Source organism: Pieris rapae, chromosome 2 (assembly GCF_905147795.1).
Source record: "Pieris rapae chromosome 2, ilPieRapa1.1, whole genome shotgun sequence".
Taxonomy (NCBI): Eukaryota; Metazoa; Arthropoda; class Insecta; order Lepidoptera; family Pieridae; genus Pieris; species Pieris rapae.
In genome coordinates, this window is record NC_059510.1 from 9,008,008 (window position 1) to 9,022,936 (window position 14,929).

The window sequence follows — 14,929 nt, forward strand, 5'->3', positions numbered from 1 at the left end:
AGAATTTATTAGTCTAGACTTGATCGACTTAATATAAATCCGCAAAGTAACCTTGCCCTCATATAAACCCTTTCGAATATCTGATTCTAATTGTGGTATGACTTCTTATATATTAGAACTTATTATATAACATTATGTCAAGGAATTCTATTTGTCTTAAACCGTTCAATTTTTGACATAAATAAAACTATTAACGTAACTTAGGTTGTAAATATTTTTTATTAAAGCCGAAAAAATGTTATTGGAGTGACATTCATATTCACTCACACAATAATATTATACTTGTGTGTAGTTGTTATAACCGTTTGCCTTATTTGTAATGTTTTCATGTTCGCTAGTCTAGATCCAACCATCTTATCGTACTTATCGCTCGTAATAAATAAAGATACAAAATCAGGTGAGATTTTTGCCCGCATGTTAAGAGATGCCGTTAAACACTCACACTTGCAGAAGTCTCGGGGTTGCGTTGGCGAAGTTTACTTGTAGCTGTTGTTTGTTGTACAAAATTCCAGTGTAGACATCTTAATGGTAAGTGCGTTGTCGGCCTTTTAAGAACTCTTAGAAGTGAGAGAGTTTCTTTGAATTACATATACCAAGTACATACGTACATATGTTTCAATACGGTAGCAATGATTAAGATTAATTTCTTACTTAATCTCGTTAATTTGTTACTTACATAATCTTTTATGACAACAGAATCGTATGGCGGCACCAATTATGTAAATATTGCACAGAATTGATATCAATACACAACATGCATTTTCCTCAATTCGGGGTTCTTCGAAAGACTTTACGCCATACGACATACTTCATAAAACTAACGAATAGTCCTCTTGAAAAACCCTGAATAATTCCTTTATTATAATAAAAATAATAAAAAACGTCAAAAAGGTATTTTGCTGATCAAAATTACCATAATTAAGAAGACGATACGGAAACGGAAAACATATGCCTATTCATTATCTAATAAAAATACAACCTTCATAAAACTATGAACGTTTACATATTCAAATATACATTAAGACAATCAAATCTAAGACGCATTAGTACCCACTTAAAGCCTCTATGTATTTTACTAACCGTTTATCTATTAAAGTGAGAGAGCGACACAATAGAAATAAAATGGCTTTCCAATAAGACATACAACCGAATGATATCATTCGGTATGATATATATCAGCATGATTTAGGTAGGACACATAAAACCATATATTTTAACCGCAAGATGTAGTCATGTATCCCGTACTTACAACACTGGTTCTTCACTTGTCTAGATTCTCTTGTCTTGTCTTGATTCTGTATGTTATTAATAATATTAATAATTAATTAATTAAATTAATGCAGGGTTGGTGTAAGCCTTCACCCAAGAGGATCCACATGTGAATAATATTTAGCTATAACATTTGAAATCTAAGATAATGGTGTGGACATAAAAAAGGTTTTATTAATATGTACTGTAACTTTCCTAAATAATAGGGTGTCAGCATGAGATTTCAAATGTAAACTTCTGTACATTCTTGCGAAAGTGAAAAATTGCCCAGTCATCGTTACAATCATTAAAAATCTTATGCAAGATACATTTAATGTAGGAGTAGTGGGGCGAACATCAACATATAGCTGTTAGCAATGTTTATTTTTAAAATTCGGACTATTTTATTGTAACTTTTTTCGCCCTCGAATCGCGGGGTGTGTCTAAAGAGTGTACTGGGAGATCGTAGCTTCCTAATAAATAATAAATGTATTTATTTATTATTTTGTTTAATCTGTGACTTGATGACCGATTATAGATATATTTAATTTATATTATATGTATAATATAAAGAATTTATCTGATTATTTTTCTTAATCTAATACTGTGATTATTTAACATATACAGGTTTTTATAACAAGAGCAACAAACAAGATTATATTTGAGTACGTGTAAAAAACCCAAGAATTGCTTCAAAAACGAGATTTTGCAATCCGTGTCGAATCACCCGCGTCCGAGTTAAATATTAGAAAGTGAACTTTTTAACACAAATACATAATATTTAGTACGTCAAACTTATTGTCATTTTGAAAGTATTTGAACTCATGACACATATATATATATATATTTTATTTACGGGAATTAATTAGATTTCTTTTGCAACGACCAAATTAAAGATATTATAATAAGATGTTAATGTGAAGTATAGTTAGGTAACATTAAGAATAAAATTCTTAATACAAAAACCTTAAATTAAATAGCAAACCCGAAACAAATAAAAAATGCTATAACCATAGGCATAGATCCAGGTTAACACTAAATTCAAGATTATTCTATTATCCTTGGAACCGTATTGTAATTTTTTAAAATTCAGTTCAAGAAATTATTAATGTATAAAATATAGAGCCTTTTGTAATTATATGGCAACTTGTATTGTATAGTCTGATGGGAATATTTGCTTTGTTGAATTTTCTTTCATTTATTTAAATTAAATTAATTTCTATATTCTATTGTACCTACTTGACGCCGCCTAGATCTATTAATAAATTATAAGACTGCGATATGCCAGAATTAATCAACGAATAACGTTTTTAAAGAGTGCTTAGATATATACTATTTTAAAGTTTATCAGAAATAGCATTTCTTTGTTTTTTTTTATTCATAATCCTACTGACTTAATAGGCTCCGTTTCATTGATCATTCTTATTTTATTTATAGAAAAGTAGGTGAACCAAGTATCCTGTGCTTGACGCATGTCGTAAATTTGCAGGCATCAGACCAGTGGCGTGGCTACCTTGGGTGGCACCCGGTGCGGAAGTCGAATGCACGACCACTAGGCCCTTACACGCGATTAACCCTACGCTAAGAGTATTTATCCTTTAGCTTCATACGAGCATTAAATTCGTAATAAATCATCTCCACGTTGCTTTATTTTATAATAAACCTGGCTAATCAGTATAAGATCAAAAACTTATTAGTTTTTGCCACACAGGAGTTATACCTAAAGTTCTGTCTTGACTTTTAATATTTATAAAAGACTTTGTGCTTAGCCTACCATCTCATAGTCGCAATTATTAGTATTTATAGTCATTTTACACTTGGAAGCATTATTTAAGAAAAGGGCCTAAAAGGTATAAGCTGATAGAATATTTATAGCTTTAGCTTTACTTGATATTTGATGGATATATAATGAAATTGACATTGACAGTAAAATTTTAAAACTCGGCGCGCGCTCTTGCGTTTGCGCGAAATCCTAAATAATAAATATTGCAATTTTCAATTCGCAAATTCGAAACTCAGCAAACGAGAAATTATATTAATTATTTGTACTTCCAGAATCAGTGTTAAACCGAGAGTTTTATTCATAAACCGACAATATTATTTTCTCTTTCATAAGTCATAACCACATTTTTCCAACTTTTATGTAAAACATTTACCTGATTATTGCTTCGTAGTGTTAAAAATAACAAGATATTAATTTTCTTGTATATTAATTATAAATGGCTAAACAAGTAGCAGAAGTGGAAATCCACGCGAGTGAGTCACTTAAGAATGATGCTGATGACTTAGACATAAGCGTTGATTTAATCGATGATGGGCTTTTTTTGGGTATGTTTAAATAATCATTCATATAACTCATCATGAATCTGACCATCCTTAGTTATTACCGCTACACGAAACTGTCTCGTTATGTTTATTTTATAAAAGGCATAATTATTAATCTGAGATGTGTTGTTTTATATTATAGTAGTAAGGTAATAACTTTAATTGTTGAACTGCAAAATTCTAGGTAACCTAGCGTGTGCCAGAGACCACAAGACACTTGAGAAGTTGAAGATAACACACATTCTTACACTGGATCTAGTTCCACTTCCTCGAACAGTACTTGATCGTCACACCCTTACATTCAAGTTTGTACAATGTAAGTTCATAAATATAGTTTTAAAACCAAACATAATATTTAAAATACTGAAATTTATGTTGAAAAATATTATTAGTTTGGGAGATTGGTAGTATTTTTAAATGGTTTAATGTTTTCAGTGGCCGATATACCAAAAGAAGATTTGATTACTCAGCTACCAAGCTGCAATGAGTTTATCAAAGAGGCTATTGCAAATGGAGGAACTGTGCTTGTCCATTGGTTTGTATTCTACATTAATTTTATAGTGTTTTATGAACATTCTATAACTGTACATGTTTTTATAATATACATACTTAGTATGAACTAAATATACTTAATAAAATATATTTAGTTTATTGTAGTTAATGTAATTTTGATTTGTATTTTCAAATAGCGACAAGCAAGTTAATATCAATTAAATAAACAGGTTTTTAATATTTCATATTTAATTCATGCATAATTGTAAAAGAAACAATCTGAATGAAGACTGCAATCTGAAAGAAAATGCAGTGGGCCACAAAAATTTATTGTTAAGTTTTTCTTTAGAAGCTTTCCCTGTTTTTGTTATAAACTGTGTATTTTGTCCAAATTAATAGGCTAAACATACAGACTGTATATTTTTTAAATTATGATGTTGCTTTAGTATTTACTTTTTTACAAAAATATATTTTTATTTGTAATATGCATAATATTTTTCTTCAATTCCCAGCTACTTTGGTGTATCAAGATCAGCAGCCATTGTTATTGGGTACATTATGGAGAAATATTCTCTTTGCTATGAAGATGCTTTTGTCCTTGTAAAAAGCAAGCGGAGGTTTATTGGACCAAATGTGGGATTTGTAGCTCAACTGAAGTTATTTGGACATATGGGATATCAGTTAAACAGGGATGATCCGAGGTTTAAGCAGTTCAGATTAAAAATGGCAGGACAGAAATTAAAACAAGGTATAAATATTAGTATTATCTTATAATAATAATATTTTTTTTTATATGATGGATATGTTTAAAAAAAAATTATACTCTGTAGTGTAATAATTTTTACATGTTCAATTAGTTATAAAAATTAAATAAATAAATTAGTGCCTTTACAACTTTATACACTATTTTTTAAATATATGCTGAAGGTCCTTGGTTCGAGTCTTGGCGAATCACAATCAGTTTGTGGTGTGACACTGTGAGGACTACTGTGGTCCAAAAAATTATTTACCTATGAAATAGACACATTAATGTGCTTATTCTAGGTGTACTTAACCTTATATTTATTTTTAATTGAAAAGCTTATTTCATTTCTAGTAAAAATCCTGCCGCAGCTATTTGCGGATTTGGTAAAGCCGGATCCAGGTCTTGTTCGAGAGCGGCCGGATCCCATCGTGTACAGGTGTAAAAAATGTCGTCGAATAGTGGCCGGACAAAGCAATATTATACCACATATACCCAAACAGGTATTAATGGAAAATACCACTAAAAATTAAATATAATATATATAATAAATATTATGATGTCCAAATATCTGATATACTTTCAAGTTTATCTGTATTGGAATATAAATAACAAACAATTAAAATAATAATTTGAAGTACACAATATGAAATAATTTTTAAGTTAAATTTTTAAGAACTTACAGTGTTAACAAGTGCTAAAAAGCACAAAAAATTTCGTCTTACGACCAAGTCGTTTAAATACTTTTATTTGTTTTAAATAAATTCAGAATTTACGTTAGATACAATTTTATTAGAAAATTAAAAATTATTATTCTAAATTCAAAAATGTATTTTAAATCTACAAATCTTTTAATTGTATTATTCCAAATTCAAAAAATGTATTTTTAAATGTAAATATTAACTCCAGAGACTGAAGGAACTTCGCATATTTTGACTCCTGTTAATCAATTATATACTAATTCGGAAGTTTCTAGGTAAAAATAGAATTAGCCAAAAAGGGAATGCGGCCTCCTCCCAGTACTCTAACAGGACTCACGTGTGCCGAGAATGGGCAACTGCTGATTGACAAACTTAAGAGCCTCGCTTGCCAGATCATTGAGGATAAAGACTGTGGGGTCACAGTGCATGACGATGGACCAAGCCAGGTAAATTTTGATCAAGATATTGTAACAAATTAGTTTGATAAGACCTTATTTTGACAATTTACAACAAAATTTTTCTGTTTAATAGAGTTTTGTTATTTGATTGTTGTGAAGATATCACTTTATTTTTTAATCTATTTGTAATTTTTGTTATGCTCCAGTGGTCTTTTAGTGTTAAAATTAAAATCCATGTTTCTCCTGACAAATTAGTTTCAAACCGGAACTGATTATTGTATGATTATTACTATTAATTGTAACGAATATAGAAAATTTATAGTAACTCGTATATGCGGAAAAGTAAAAAATAAATTTATAGGTGATTGTATTATGTATTTGAAACATTTTAGTAGTCTGAAAATATGAAGTTGATATATTTAGAGAATGCAATGGCTTTGAAGTTTAAATTTAATAATATATATCCATAGACTTAGCTGGCAATACATTCTAGTATATAATTACTTTTTTCTTACATTAATTATTTACTAGCTGCCTCCGCAAACTTCGATTCACCTTAGTATGATTTTTGTAAAGCACTCTTTCCCTCCATAAAACTTTCCAGAGATTTCAAATAAAAACAAAACAGTCGAATTTTTCCATTGTTATTTATATATATTTATAATTGAACCAGGTGCTGGATGGTTATAATGAGGAGAATATGGTAGATGCATGTATAACACGCGCGGACGCGGTAGAGGCGTGTCGTTTGATGTGGTTTGTGGAGCCCATGGCCTGGATGCCAGATGTCACGCGGGCACCATCTGGGAAGTTGCACTGCCCCAAGTGCAATAACAAGATCGGCAGCTTCAGTTGGCTTATGGGTATGTAAACGGGTGCATCAATAATAAAGTTGTAGTTGTAATATTTTTATTATTATTAACAAATATAATGTAATATAAACTTTATCAGTAGGCTCAGTTTTAGTCATTACAGTGCCTTAAATTATTATTTTGTATTAGTTTATTGTATTTCATTTTGACAACAAATCTGAAGACAGAGACATCTATTGGTACTTATGTACATTTGTTTGCGAAAAGTTCCGCTCCATCATGGAGATGTCGCTAGGTTCTTCGTTACTACTTTTCGCCTTAATTTTTTTCGTCTAGAGCCCTTTCGCAACGCGCGATAAGGAACTTTATTCCAAAAATCTACAAACTCACACATACTAGAAATAATCTATAAACTCACACACACGTAATGCTCTACACATATGTAAAACTCTTTTCCACATTAGTTCTTATTGAAGTTGTCCTTTTCGTTCAGTGTCAATTCTCTGTTTGTGCAGGTAAGGGTAGGTAAAAAAAATAGAAACGGGATAGGCAGATATTAGAATGGGGATTTTTATGAAATTTTGTGTAATATTATTAATTTTTTTCAGGATGCAAGTGTCCATGTGGGCAAAAGGTGGCGCCAGCGTTTTACCTAGTCCCATCAAAGGTGGAATGGTCTAATATCGTGCAAAATGTTCAGGTTACACTTTAAATTGCAACTTGAAATCTAGTGAACAGAAAAGACTGGTTATATAGGCACCGCAAGCGTGCCGCAAGGATTTTGCGTGTCGTTGAACAAAATAGATGAATAGTATAACATTCGACCAATGACCCTTCTATTATAATTTTTATTTAGGTGCAGGTACCGGCAAACATCTTGAACAAATGTCCTTGGCATCGCGAGGGGTGGGGGGTCGACGGGAGAGTGACGTGTCGATCGCGTTATTGGTAAATCAGTTGACGTCTGTGTCCCGCGTTTCGTCCACGTTGCTTTGCCTCCTAAGTGCACTGAATTATTATTTATATGAATATATTTATGTATAATTACACGCGTGCAGTGAATTAAATCGCACTTGGCTGGTTTTTTTTAATCATAAATTTATTATTTATTATATTAAACAACTCACAATAATATCTGATAACTAACAATTTACGTAAAAAGTATTCTACAGAAATAAAATAATTAGACACTTTTTTGCTTGTGTGTGTGTACGATGTGCACGACTCCCTTTTTTAATATTTATTAAATATAATGGTCAAGAAGTTTGCCGGTATCTGTTGCCAAATTGTATCTCTCCGTGTCGAACATAATTTCCTATCTGGTTCAATAATGTTATTTAAATTATGTATGTATGTTCGTCTGTTTATTTTTACCAACCAATGAAGCATATTATTTAATGTGTTGTGGCCGAGCGATGCTCAATTTTATACATAATTATATTGATATGAATTTGTGACTTCGTTGCATTAATCAATATAATTAGATTAGAGCAACGGCTGGCTTTCAAGCGATTTCTTTCACAAGTGCAAAACTTCTAAAGATATATGGATATGGGGATACGATGTGGAATTTATTGAACTGTACAGGTTTAAAATATAGAGGGGCTAAGCGGAATGAAGAATCTACAGGATTCGCCAAAAAAGGAAGAGTATTGAGAATTCATGGACTCTTTCGGAACAGCGTAGCCCATAGCAATGAGCAATCTTCTTGATGAGAAGAGTTTTAGGTTTGAAGATGGTGTTATTAAGAAAAGTTGTGCTCTTCCCCTCCGACCCAAAGGGGGCATCCTTGACCAGTCTAGCCATTGACTAGCCCGAAGGCTACCGTAAGGTCCAGAGTTGTATATATCCTTAGGCGGAATAACTTCGTAGGTTCTACATAACTATTAAATGCAGGTTCTATTCCTGTTTTTTTGCGGCTATCATTTCGTCAACAATCGTTTTTAGTACTGATGGTATATAATTTGAGGACATTATATAGACCATAGATTATATTATGATATTTTCCGGTTTAAAACTGAAATAATTATAGATTATTGTTGGATGCATGTATATTCTCTATAGCACAGAAACTTTTGACAAAATATATGTAGTGTTATCAATACACTCGTTACATACATTGTTTACATTTGTATAATGTTATATTAGGTAGATATAGTTAAAATGAACACTTGGTTTAAAAGCAGGAGAGTTATGGTCAGTTTGTCTGTTCTATGTTCTTGATTTGTGGCAGTTATAAATAAGGAACAAAAAATATGTTCATAAGTGTATAAAATACCTATAATCATTGATAATTTGGGAAATCACTGTTGACCCTTTTCATGATAGCGTAAACGCAATATGTAAAAATATATATATATTTTAATTGAATTTTTTGTAATATAGGCGACTATCTCGGAAATGTTCGCGTAGGACAAATTGTTTGAAAAAAAAAAACGAAGTCGCGGAGAAATAGTCAAACCATAGATTTTTTTTTGCAAAATGGTAAAAATTCTGAAACAAATTTGACTTTTAGAAGCAAATATTTTGTCATGGTATTCTGTGATTCACTGTGTATAATAAATAACCTTACTTTCCATCTGTATGTATTTGTTAATCTATTTGACAATGTACGATTTATTGTTAGAAATTATAATAATTGAAATATATGACTGTGATGAAATTTTTTCTTGTATCAAACCCCAAGCATAAGACGAAAAGTCTAAATATTCATCTTATCCCCCTATATCTTACTATTATTATTTATCTTATTAATTATTGATTTTTCTTACACTAAGCCTTGGCTATTTTAGCCGGTCATTGCAAAGAGTTCCGAAATTCGGCATTTGGAAAAAAGGTGAGGGTTGACTGTCGGAAAAAGTTCCAATGAAGATTCCGCAAGTGTACTGAACAACTATTTATAATACAGTTGCGAATTTTTTTTATAAGATAGGTAAGATTTTATATATAAATAAAGCAACAGTAAATTACTATTAATACGTCGCCCCATCTTTCCGCATTCGTGGTATATCCTCCAATGCCAATCCGTGGGCCCGTATAAGGTGAGTTTTTCGCTTCCAACTGTCGAGAAAGGCGCGCGAACACAACGCACATTTGTATGGCAGTTCGCCAGTGTGCGTGCGGCTGTGTCGTTTCTGTAAAATAATACTTCAGTTACTTCAAATAAAAATGAAAAAATATGTCAAAGATATAATATATATATATATAATAGAAGCATTATACAAGTACTTTTATTTATGACGAAAACACAAATAAAACATATTGATACGGAATCACTGTTAAGTTGAAGCAAGATGACAAAGATATGCTAAATAATAAAACATACAAGTGCACTAGAGTCATAGAAAGCCTTCCCACAAGTACACGCGTATGGACGCCGCTGGATATGACGTAGTTCGTGGCTCCGGAGCGAGTTAGGCGCTGCCGTGCGAAAGCCGCAAGTTCGACAGGCGTAGGGCTTCGCCCCCGTGTGTGTATTTAGATGAGTCTGTAAGTTGCCCGCTGAAAAAATGACAGACATTTCTGTGTTTGTTTCATTGGGAGGGAAAATACAGTCTGTGCTTACCAACTTTCAATAATTTTATTGAATATGTTGCTAGAAAGCGAAATCTCCTTGTATAAATAAAATGAAAGGAGTGTGTCGCTTGATAGAGTCAACAGCGCTTTACTAATAAACTACCGTCACGCGCAGTTCCTTTTTCAAAATCTACTCTATTTTACTATTGTTAAAGTATGTCACTTTTTTAGAGTGAAAGTGAGTGATTGAACCGCCTATTTGTTTTCTAAATACCAAAGACTAGTCTTTGTTATATACATAGACTAGTTTTATGTTATTTTATATGAATGTTCTGGAAATATAGTGTTCTCACATAATTTGTACATAATTACGTACTAATTGTACTACAATAAAGAAAAAACACACTCAAAAAACAATAAAAAAAAACATAAAATACATAATATATCATTTATAATTGTATAGAAATAAACAAAATATTATAATTGGTGACTTACAAAGATTGCTGCTCCAACCACAGATAGAGCAAAGATATTGTTTTACAACATCATGTGTTTTTATATGGCTTATTAGTATTTTTTTCAATTTAAACCTGAAAAACATTTTATTAAATTGTCATTTTATAAATTATTTTTTGTGGTTTTTAACTTTATATATATTAGGTTAAAATTGTTTGTACAATTTAAAATGGTATGGAGGGATATAAATTAAAGAAATTAATTTAAATTCTGAAACATAAAGAAAAGTTTGTGATTCATTCAACATTTTAGAATTGAGAATAATAATCAATTTAGTTATACATCTTCTATTTGTATATTACATATATCATTTTACATACATACTTTTTAGGACATTTTTCGCAAGCATAAGGTCTATCAAGAGAATGTGTCTTTAGATGCGATGTTAAATATCTCCGTCTTTTGTAGTGTCTGCCACACATACTGCATGAGTAGTTGCAGTCTTTTGTATGAATTTGTAGATGCTGTGCTAATTTAGATTTTTTTATGAACTCTGTAATGTAAACATTTCACTTTTAATTCTATTTTCCCCACTACATATAATTTTTTAATCTAATTTTAATTACATAGGATGTATATTCTACATTATATTCCTACAGACAACAGAAAATATTACTTATTATTCTAATATCATAGCTTAATTATATTCTTACTTTGATTACAAATGTCACATACAAATTCCTGGCCAGAGCACTCATCCTCCATATGTTTTGATAACCAATACTTAAACATAAAACTCCTTTTGCAAACGGGACAGCAATGTGGTTTATTTTCATCTGTATTTACTTCTTTGGTTTTGTTTGATATTGTTTCATCTTCTATGATTATATCATTTCTTATTTCATTTAATTTTTCAAAATAATTTTCATTATTTAATTGACTAGAATTTGTAATAATTGTATTTTGATTTACATTAGTTACACCTACACATAACTTGTAATTGGGTAAAGTTAATATCATAGGGATGTCTTTATGTTTATTTGGTACAATAACACTTGTATTTCTTGAAGTGATATTTTTGAGAGTTACATTTACATTTTGAGCCTTTTTTATGAATGTAAATGCTAATTCTATATCTTTTCTGCATTCATAACAGAAACGTTTTGGTAAATTTTCATCTTCTGATATCTGAAATAAAATTGTGTTTAATAACATAAAATTATAATTATTATACATGATAGTTATAAGCAAAGCACCCAAGTTCATATTAAAAAACTTAAGATAAACATACCGAAATATTAGTACAATAACAAAACATTTCCACGATTCTAGTAGATTTTTCCTCATCACATGACACTTTTTGCATACATCCTCTGCACATATTAGTTACATCCATGGTACTAACAGAATTCCTTATTATTTTATATTGTTAATCGATCTCAATACTATACATTGTATTTCTAGACTTATAGAATCTTAACTATATTCTAAATAATCATATTTAAAAAATATTTGAAAGCATATAAATTGTAAAACATAAACAAAGTTCTTTAATGCCAAATCTAAAATCGGTAATATGTATATGATAAATGATTTACCATGTATAAAAAAACATAATTCAAGAATAATTAGAGTTACGGCGTCGTTCCATAACTAGGTACTAGAGGGCGCTATTAGGAAAAACATATTCCTAATCTATTTATTTATTTATTGTGTCTATGCCCATATCAACTACGCAAAGGCTACACTAGTAAAGATAAAAATAAAGAAATAATTGGGGTATTGAGATAAAACCAAGCAAATCAAACAAAGCTTATTTCTATTCAAAAAAATTTAAGCGTCTTGGTGACATAAAACTAGCGTAGCTTAATTTATATTTATATTCGAATCAGTCAACCTTCTGAATTTTCCAATGAAATTCTTTGTGCTGAATTTAATGAATTGTTTGTTTCCAGCCATCGAAAATGTAGCACCTATTAAAACATTTTATTAATATTTCTTTTACTTAACATTTTATTAATCAATTTACATTGACATATTATACGTTTCCTATAAGTTAATATGTATTTTATTATTGCTTACAGGATATACTTGACATATTTCTTACAATAATATCCCAAAATTACTTTACTTTGCATGCATTTAATTTCCAAATATGAGTTAATGTGCAAATTACCAAATACCTATTTCACAATTTGCAATAATTACCGCGCCTATCCATCTCTCATTATGAGAATTTGCATGAAATAAGTGGGTCAATGTCATTGAAACGTTAAATAGAATTTTGTTTTTATTTAGAAATAGTTTTTGTGTCTGTTAGCTGGTATCGAAGATCGTCCAAGCCAATCCCCGTCAAGGGTGAAGCTTCTAGAAGAATGGGGGCATTCCGCAGTTCTTTACTAAGTCTGGTAAATTGAAGCATCAAAAGCGCTTCGTTGCGCATCTGCCTGTAGGCTGCATCCATCTTGCTTAAAACTAAAATAAACTGAAAAAGATTTAAATACAACATTACGAGAAACTATATACGTGTAGCTTGAAAATAATGAAGGCAGTAAGCCATAAGGAAACATTAATAAATAATTATAAAAGATGTTTTGGTTACTTTATGGTTTTGAGTTACAATATAGTTCCATAAGCAAACCTTCGCTCGCTGTAATTTTGGTTCAGCGAGAAGAGTGTACAACATCACGGCTGCTGCAGAGATTTGGCATAAGTTCGATGTATCCACTACAAATATTACCTGTGAGATGATAGAGTTAATTATATTTTTGTTGGTTTTTATTTATTAGATATTTTTTGATCGTGCACGAGAAGGCGGATTGCTTATATTTATATTTAAGTGAACCACCGCCAATGTCAATCTATGAACCAAGAGTCTTACAAGTGCGTTACGCTCTGCTACTGGATATACTTGCCGAAATACAACAGTAACCTATGAAAACCTATTAATATATATACTTTTTGTCTTAAATATTTATTTCAATTATGTAAAAATTAACATCACTAGAAATGCAGACGAGATTGTATTGTATACTTTAGTGAAAGGTATATTTAAATATTTGTGTGATGTACAAATGACCTCTAAGAAAGGTTGCCCACCTTTACGATTCCTTCAAGATAATTACTCCAAAGCTGTGACATTTCACCGCCTACCTCTCTTATAGTTACCACCTGTTTTTTTCCATGTCTATTGAAGTAATGCAGATCGTAAATATTTGTTCCTATCGTTGGTACTGGACTGTAGGTGTAATCTATTCCTTCGGCGTCCTGTAATTTCTTTAATAAAGTTGTTTTTCCAGATCCTTTAGGACCCACACAGAGGACGGGAATCTTATCTTCAAAATCGTCCATATTGCTCTGTTAATTCAATAATTCAGAAGCTATAGTAACAAAATCAACGAGTTGGTCAACTATTCCACGACAGATGGCGCTGAACTTAACAAATGTTGTGTGATGAATAATAAATATTAATATCTGTACGTGATACATAATTCGTGGTACTAGATGACATTGAGACAAGGCCTCAAACTTGTACACGAATCTCAATGAAACACTGCCACTAAAATACCAATATCGCGGGAGTGGATTGCCCCACGGCTATGTCACTTGTATTGTTGGTTGAAACAACTTGTATAACTGACTAAAATGATTTGTAACATATTCATGTAAAAGGCCTTGCTGCTGCCTTGTCATAATTGATGATATAGAAAAACTTTCACATTATGATTATAATTTTCAAGTTTTAGATTCTTCAAAATAATATATTTAAACGTCAAATTGAAAAATAATAAAGAGAAACAAAAAATGGAGTACTTCCCATTTTAAATTCAATATAATCTTAAAATGTTTCTAATTATTTTCGAAGGAAATGTTGAAAAATAGAAAGCTGGCGGGCATAGGTTTAGCTAATTATAGCATATCGTGGCTTTTAAGACAACAATCTCATGTTTATGGAGTCAGACAACCCATTTATTAATTAAAAATGAGTAATTATTGTACAGAAACAAACTGACCTTCAGACGTGAAAACTCAGGGTTTTCTTTGTGCCTTTGTGTCGAGATAACAGAATGCGCTATCTTTTGAGTCAAAATAACATTTGAGAACTCGTCAACAAATAGCAAATTGTTGGTTTAAAATATCTCTTTAAAATGGTGCCTTAGTACTGAAATTTATTACTAGAACTGCATACAGTCTTCAAGAGCACAAGTTTTGTAACTTATGTGAATTGCCTGTATTCAT

The 14,929-nt window shown here is 30.9% G+C and overlaps 3 protein-coding genes across 3 annotated transcripts; 1 reads left to right on the forward strand and 2 right to left on the reverse strand.

Annotated features, from left to right (window-relative positions):
* The first annotated feature begins 3,186 nt into the window (after nucleotides 1–3,186).
* Nucleotides 3,187–8,284, forward strand: LOC110991881 (dual specificity protein phosphatase MPK-4). The gene is made up of 8 exons (XM_022257435.2): nucleotides 3,187–3,576; nucleotides 3,758–3,889; nucleotides 4,009–4,108; nucleotides 4,578–4,813; nucleotides 5,162–5,310; nucleotides 5,784–5,954; nucleotides 6,580–6,769; nucleotides 7,327–8,284. The coding sequence occupies exons 1-8, from the start codon at nucleotides 3,468–3,470 to the stop codon at nucleotides 7,428–7,430; spliced, it is 1,191 nt and encodes a 396-aa protein (XP_022113127.2). The 5' UTR covers nucleotides 3,187–3,467; the 3' UTR covers nucleotides 7,431–8,284.
* Nucleotides 8,285–8,374: 90 nt separating this feature from the next.
* Nucleotides 8,375–12,247, reverse strand: LOC110991830 (gastrula zinc finger protein XlCGF57.1). The gene is made up of 6 exons (XM_022257354.2): nucleotides 11,982–12,247; nucleotides 11,404–11,878; nucleotides 11,075–11,243; nucleotides 10,730–10,824; nucleotides 10,044–10,219; nucleotides 8,375–9,852 (listed from the first exon to the last, which is right to left on the reverse strand). The coding sequence occupies exons 1-6, from the start codon at nucleotides 12,084–12,086 to the stop codon at nucleotides 9,691–9,693; spliced, it is 1,182 nt and encodes a 393-aa protein (XP_022113046.2). The 5' UTR covers nucleotides 12,087–12,247; the 3' UTR covers nucleotides 8,375–9,690.
* A 733-nt stretch (nucleotides 12,248–12,980) lies between these two features.
* LOC110991856 (ADP-ribosylation factor-like protein 16) lies at nucleotides 12,981–14,353 on the reverse strand. Its single transcript, XM_022257397.2, has 3 exons — nucleotides 13,790–14,353; nucleotides 13,332–13,430; nucleotides 12,981–13,175 (listed from the first exon to the last, which is right to left on the reverse strand). Exons 1-3 carry the CDS (start codon nucleotides 14,039–14,041, stop codon nucleotides 12,981–12,983), a joined length of 546 nt encoding a protein of 181 aa, XP_022113089.2. The 5' UTR covers nucleotides 14,042–14,353.
* Between the last annotated feature and the right edge of the window lie 576 nt (nucleotides 14,354–14,929).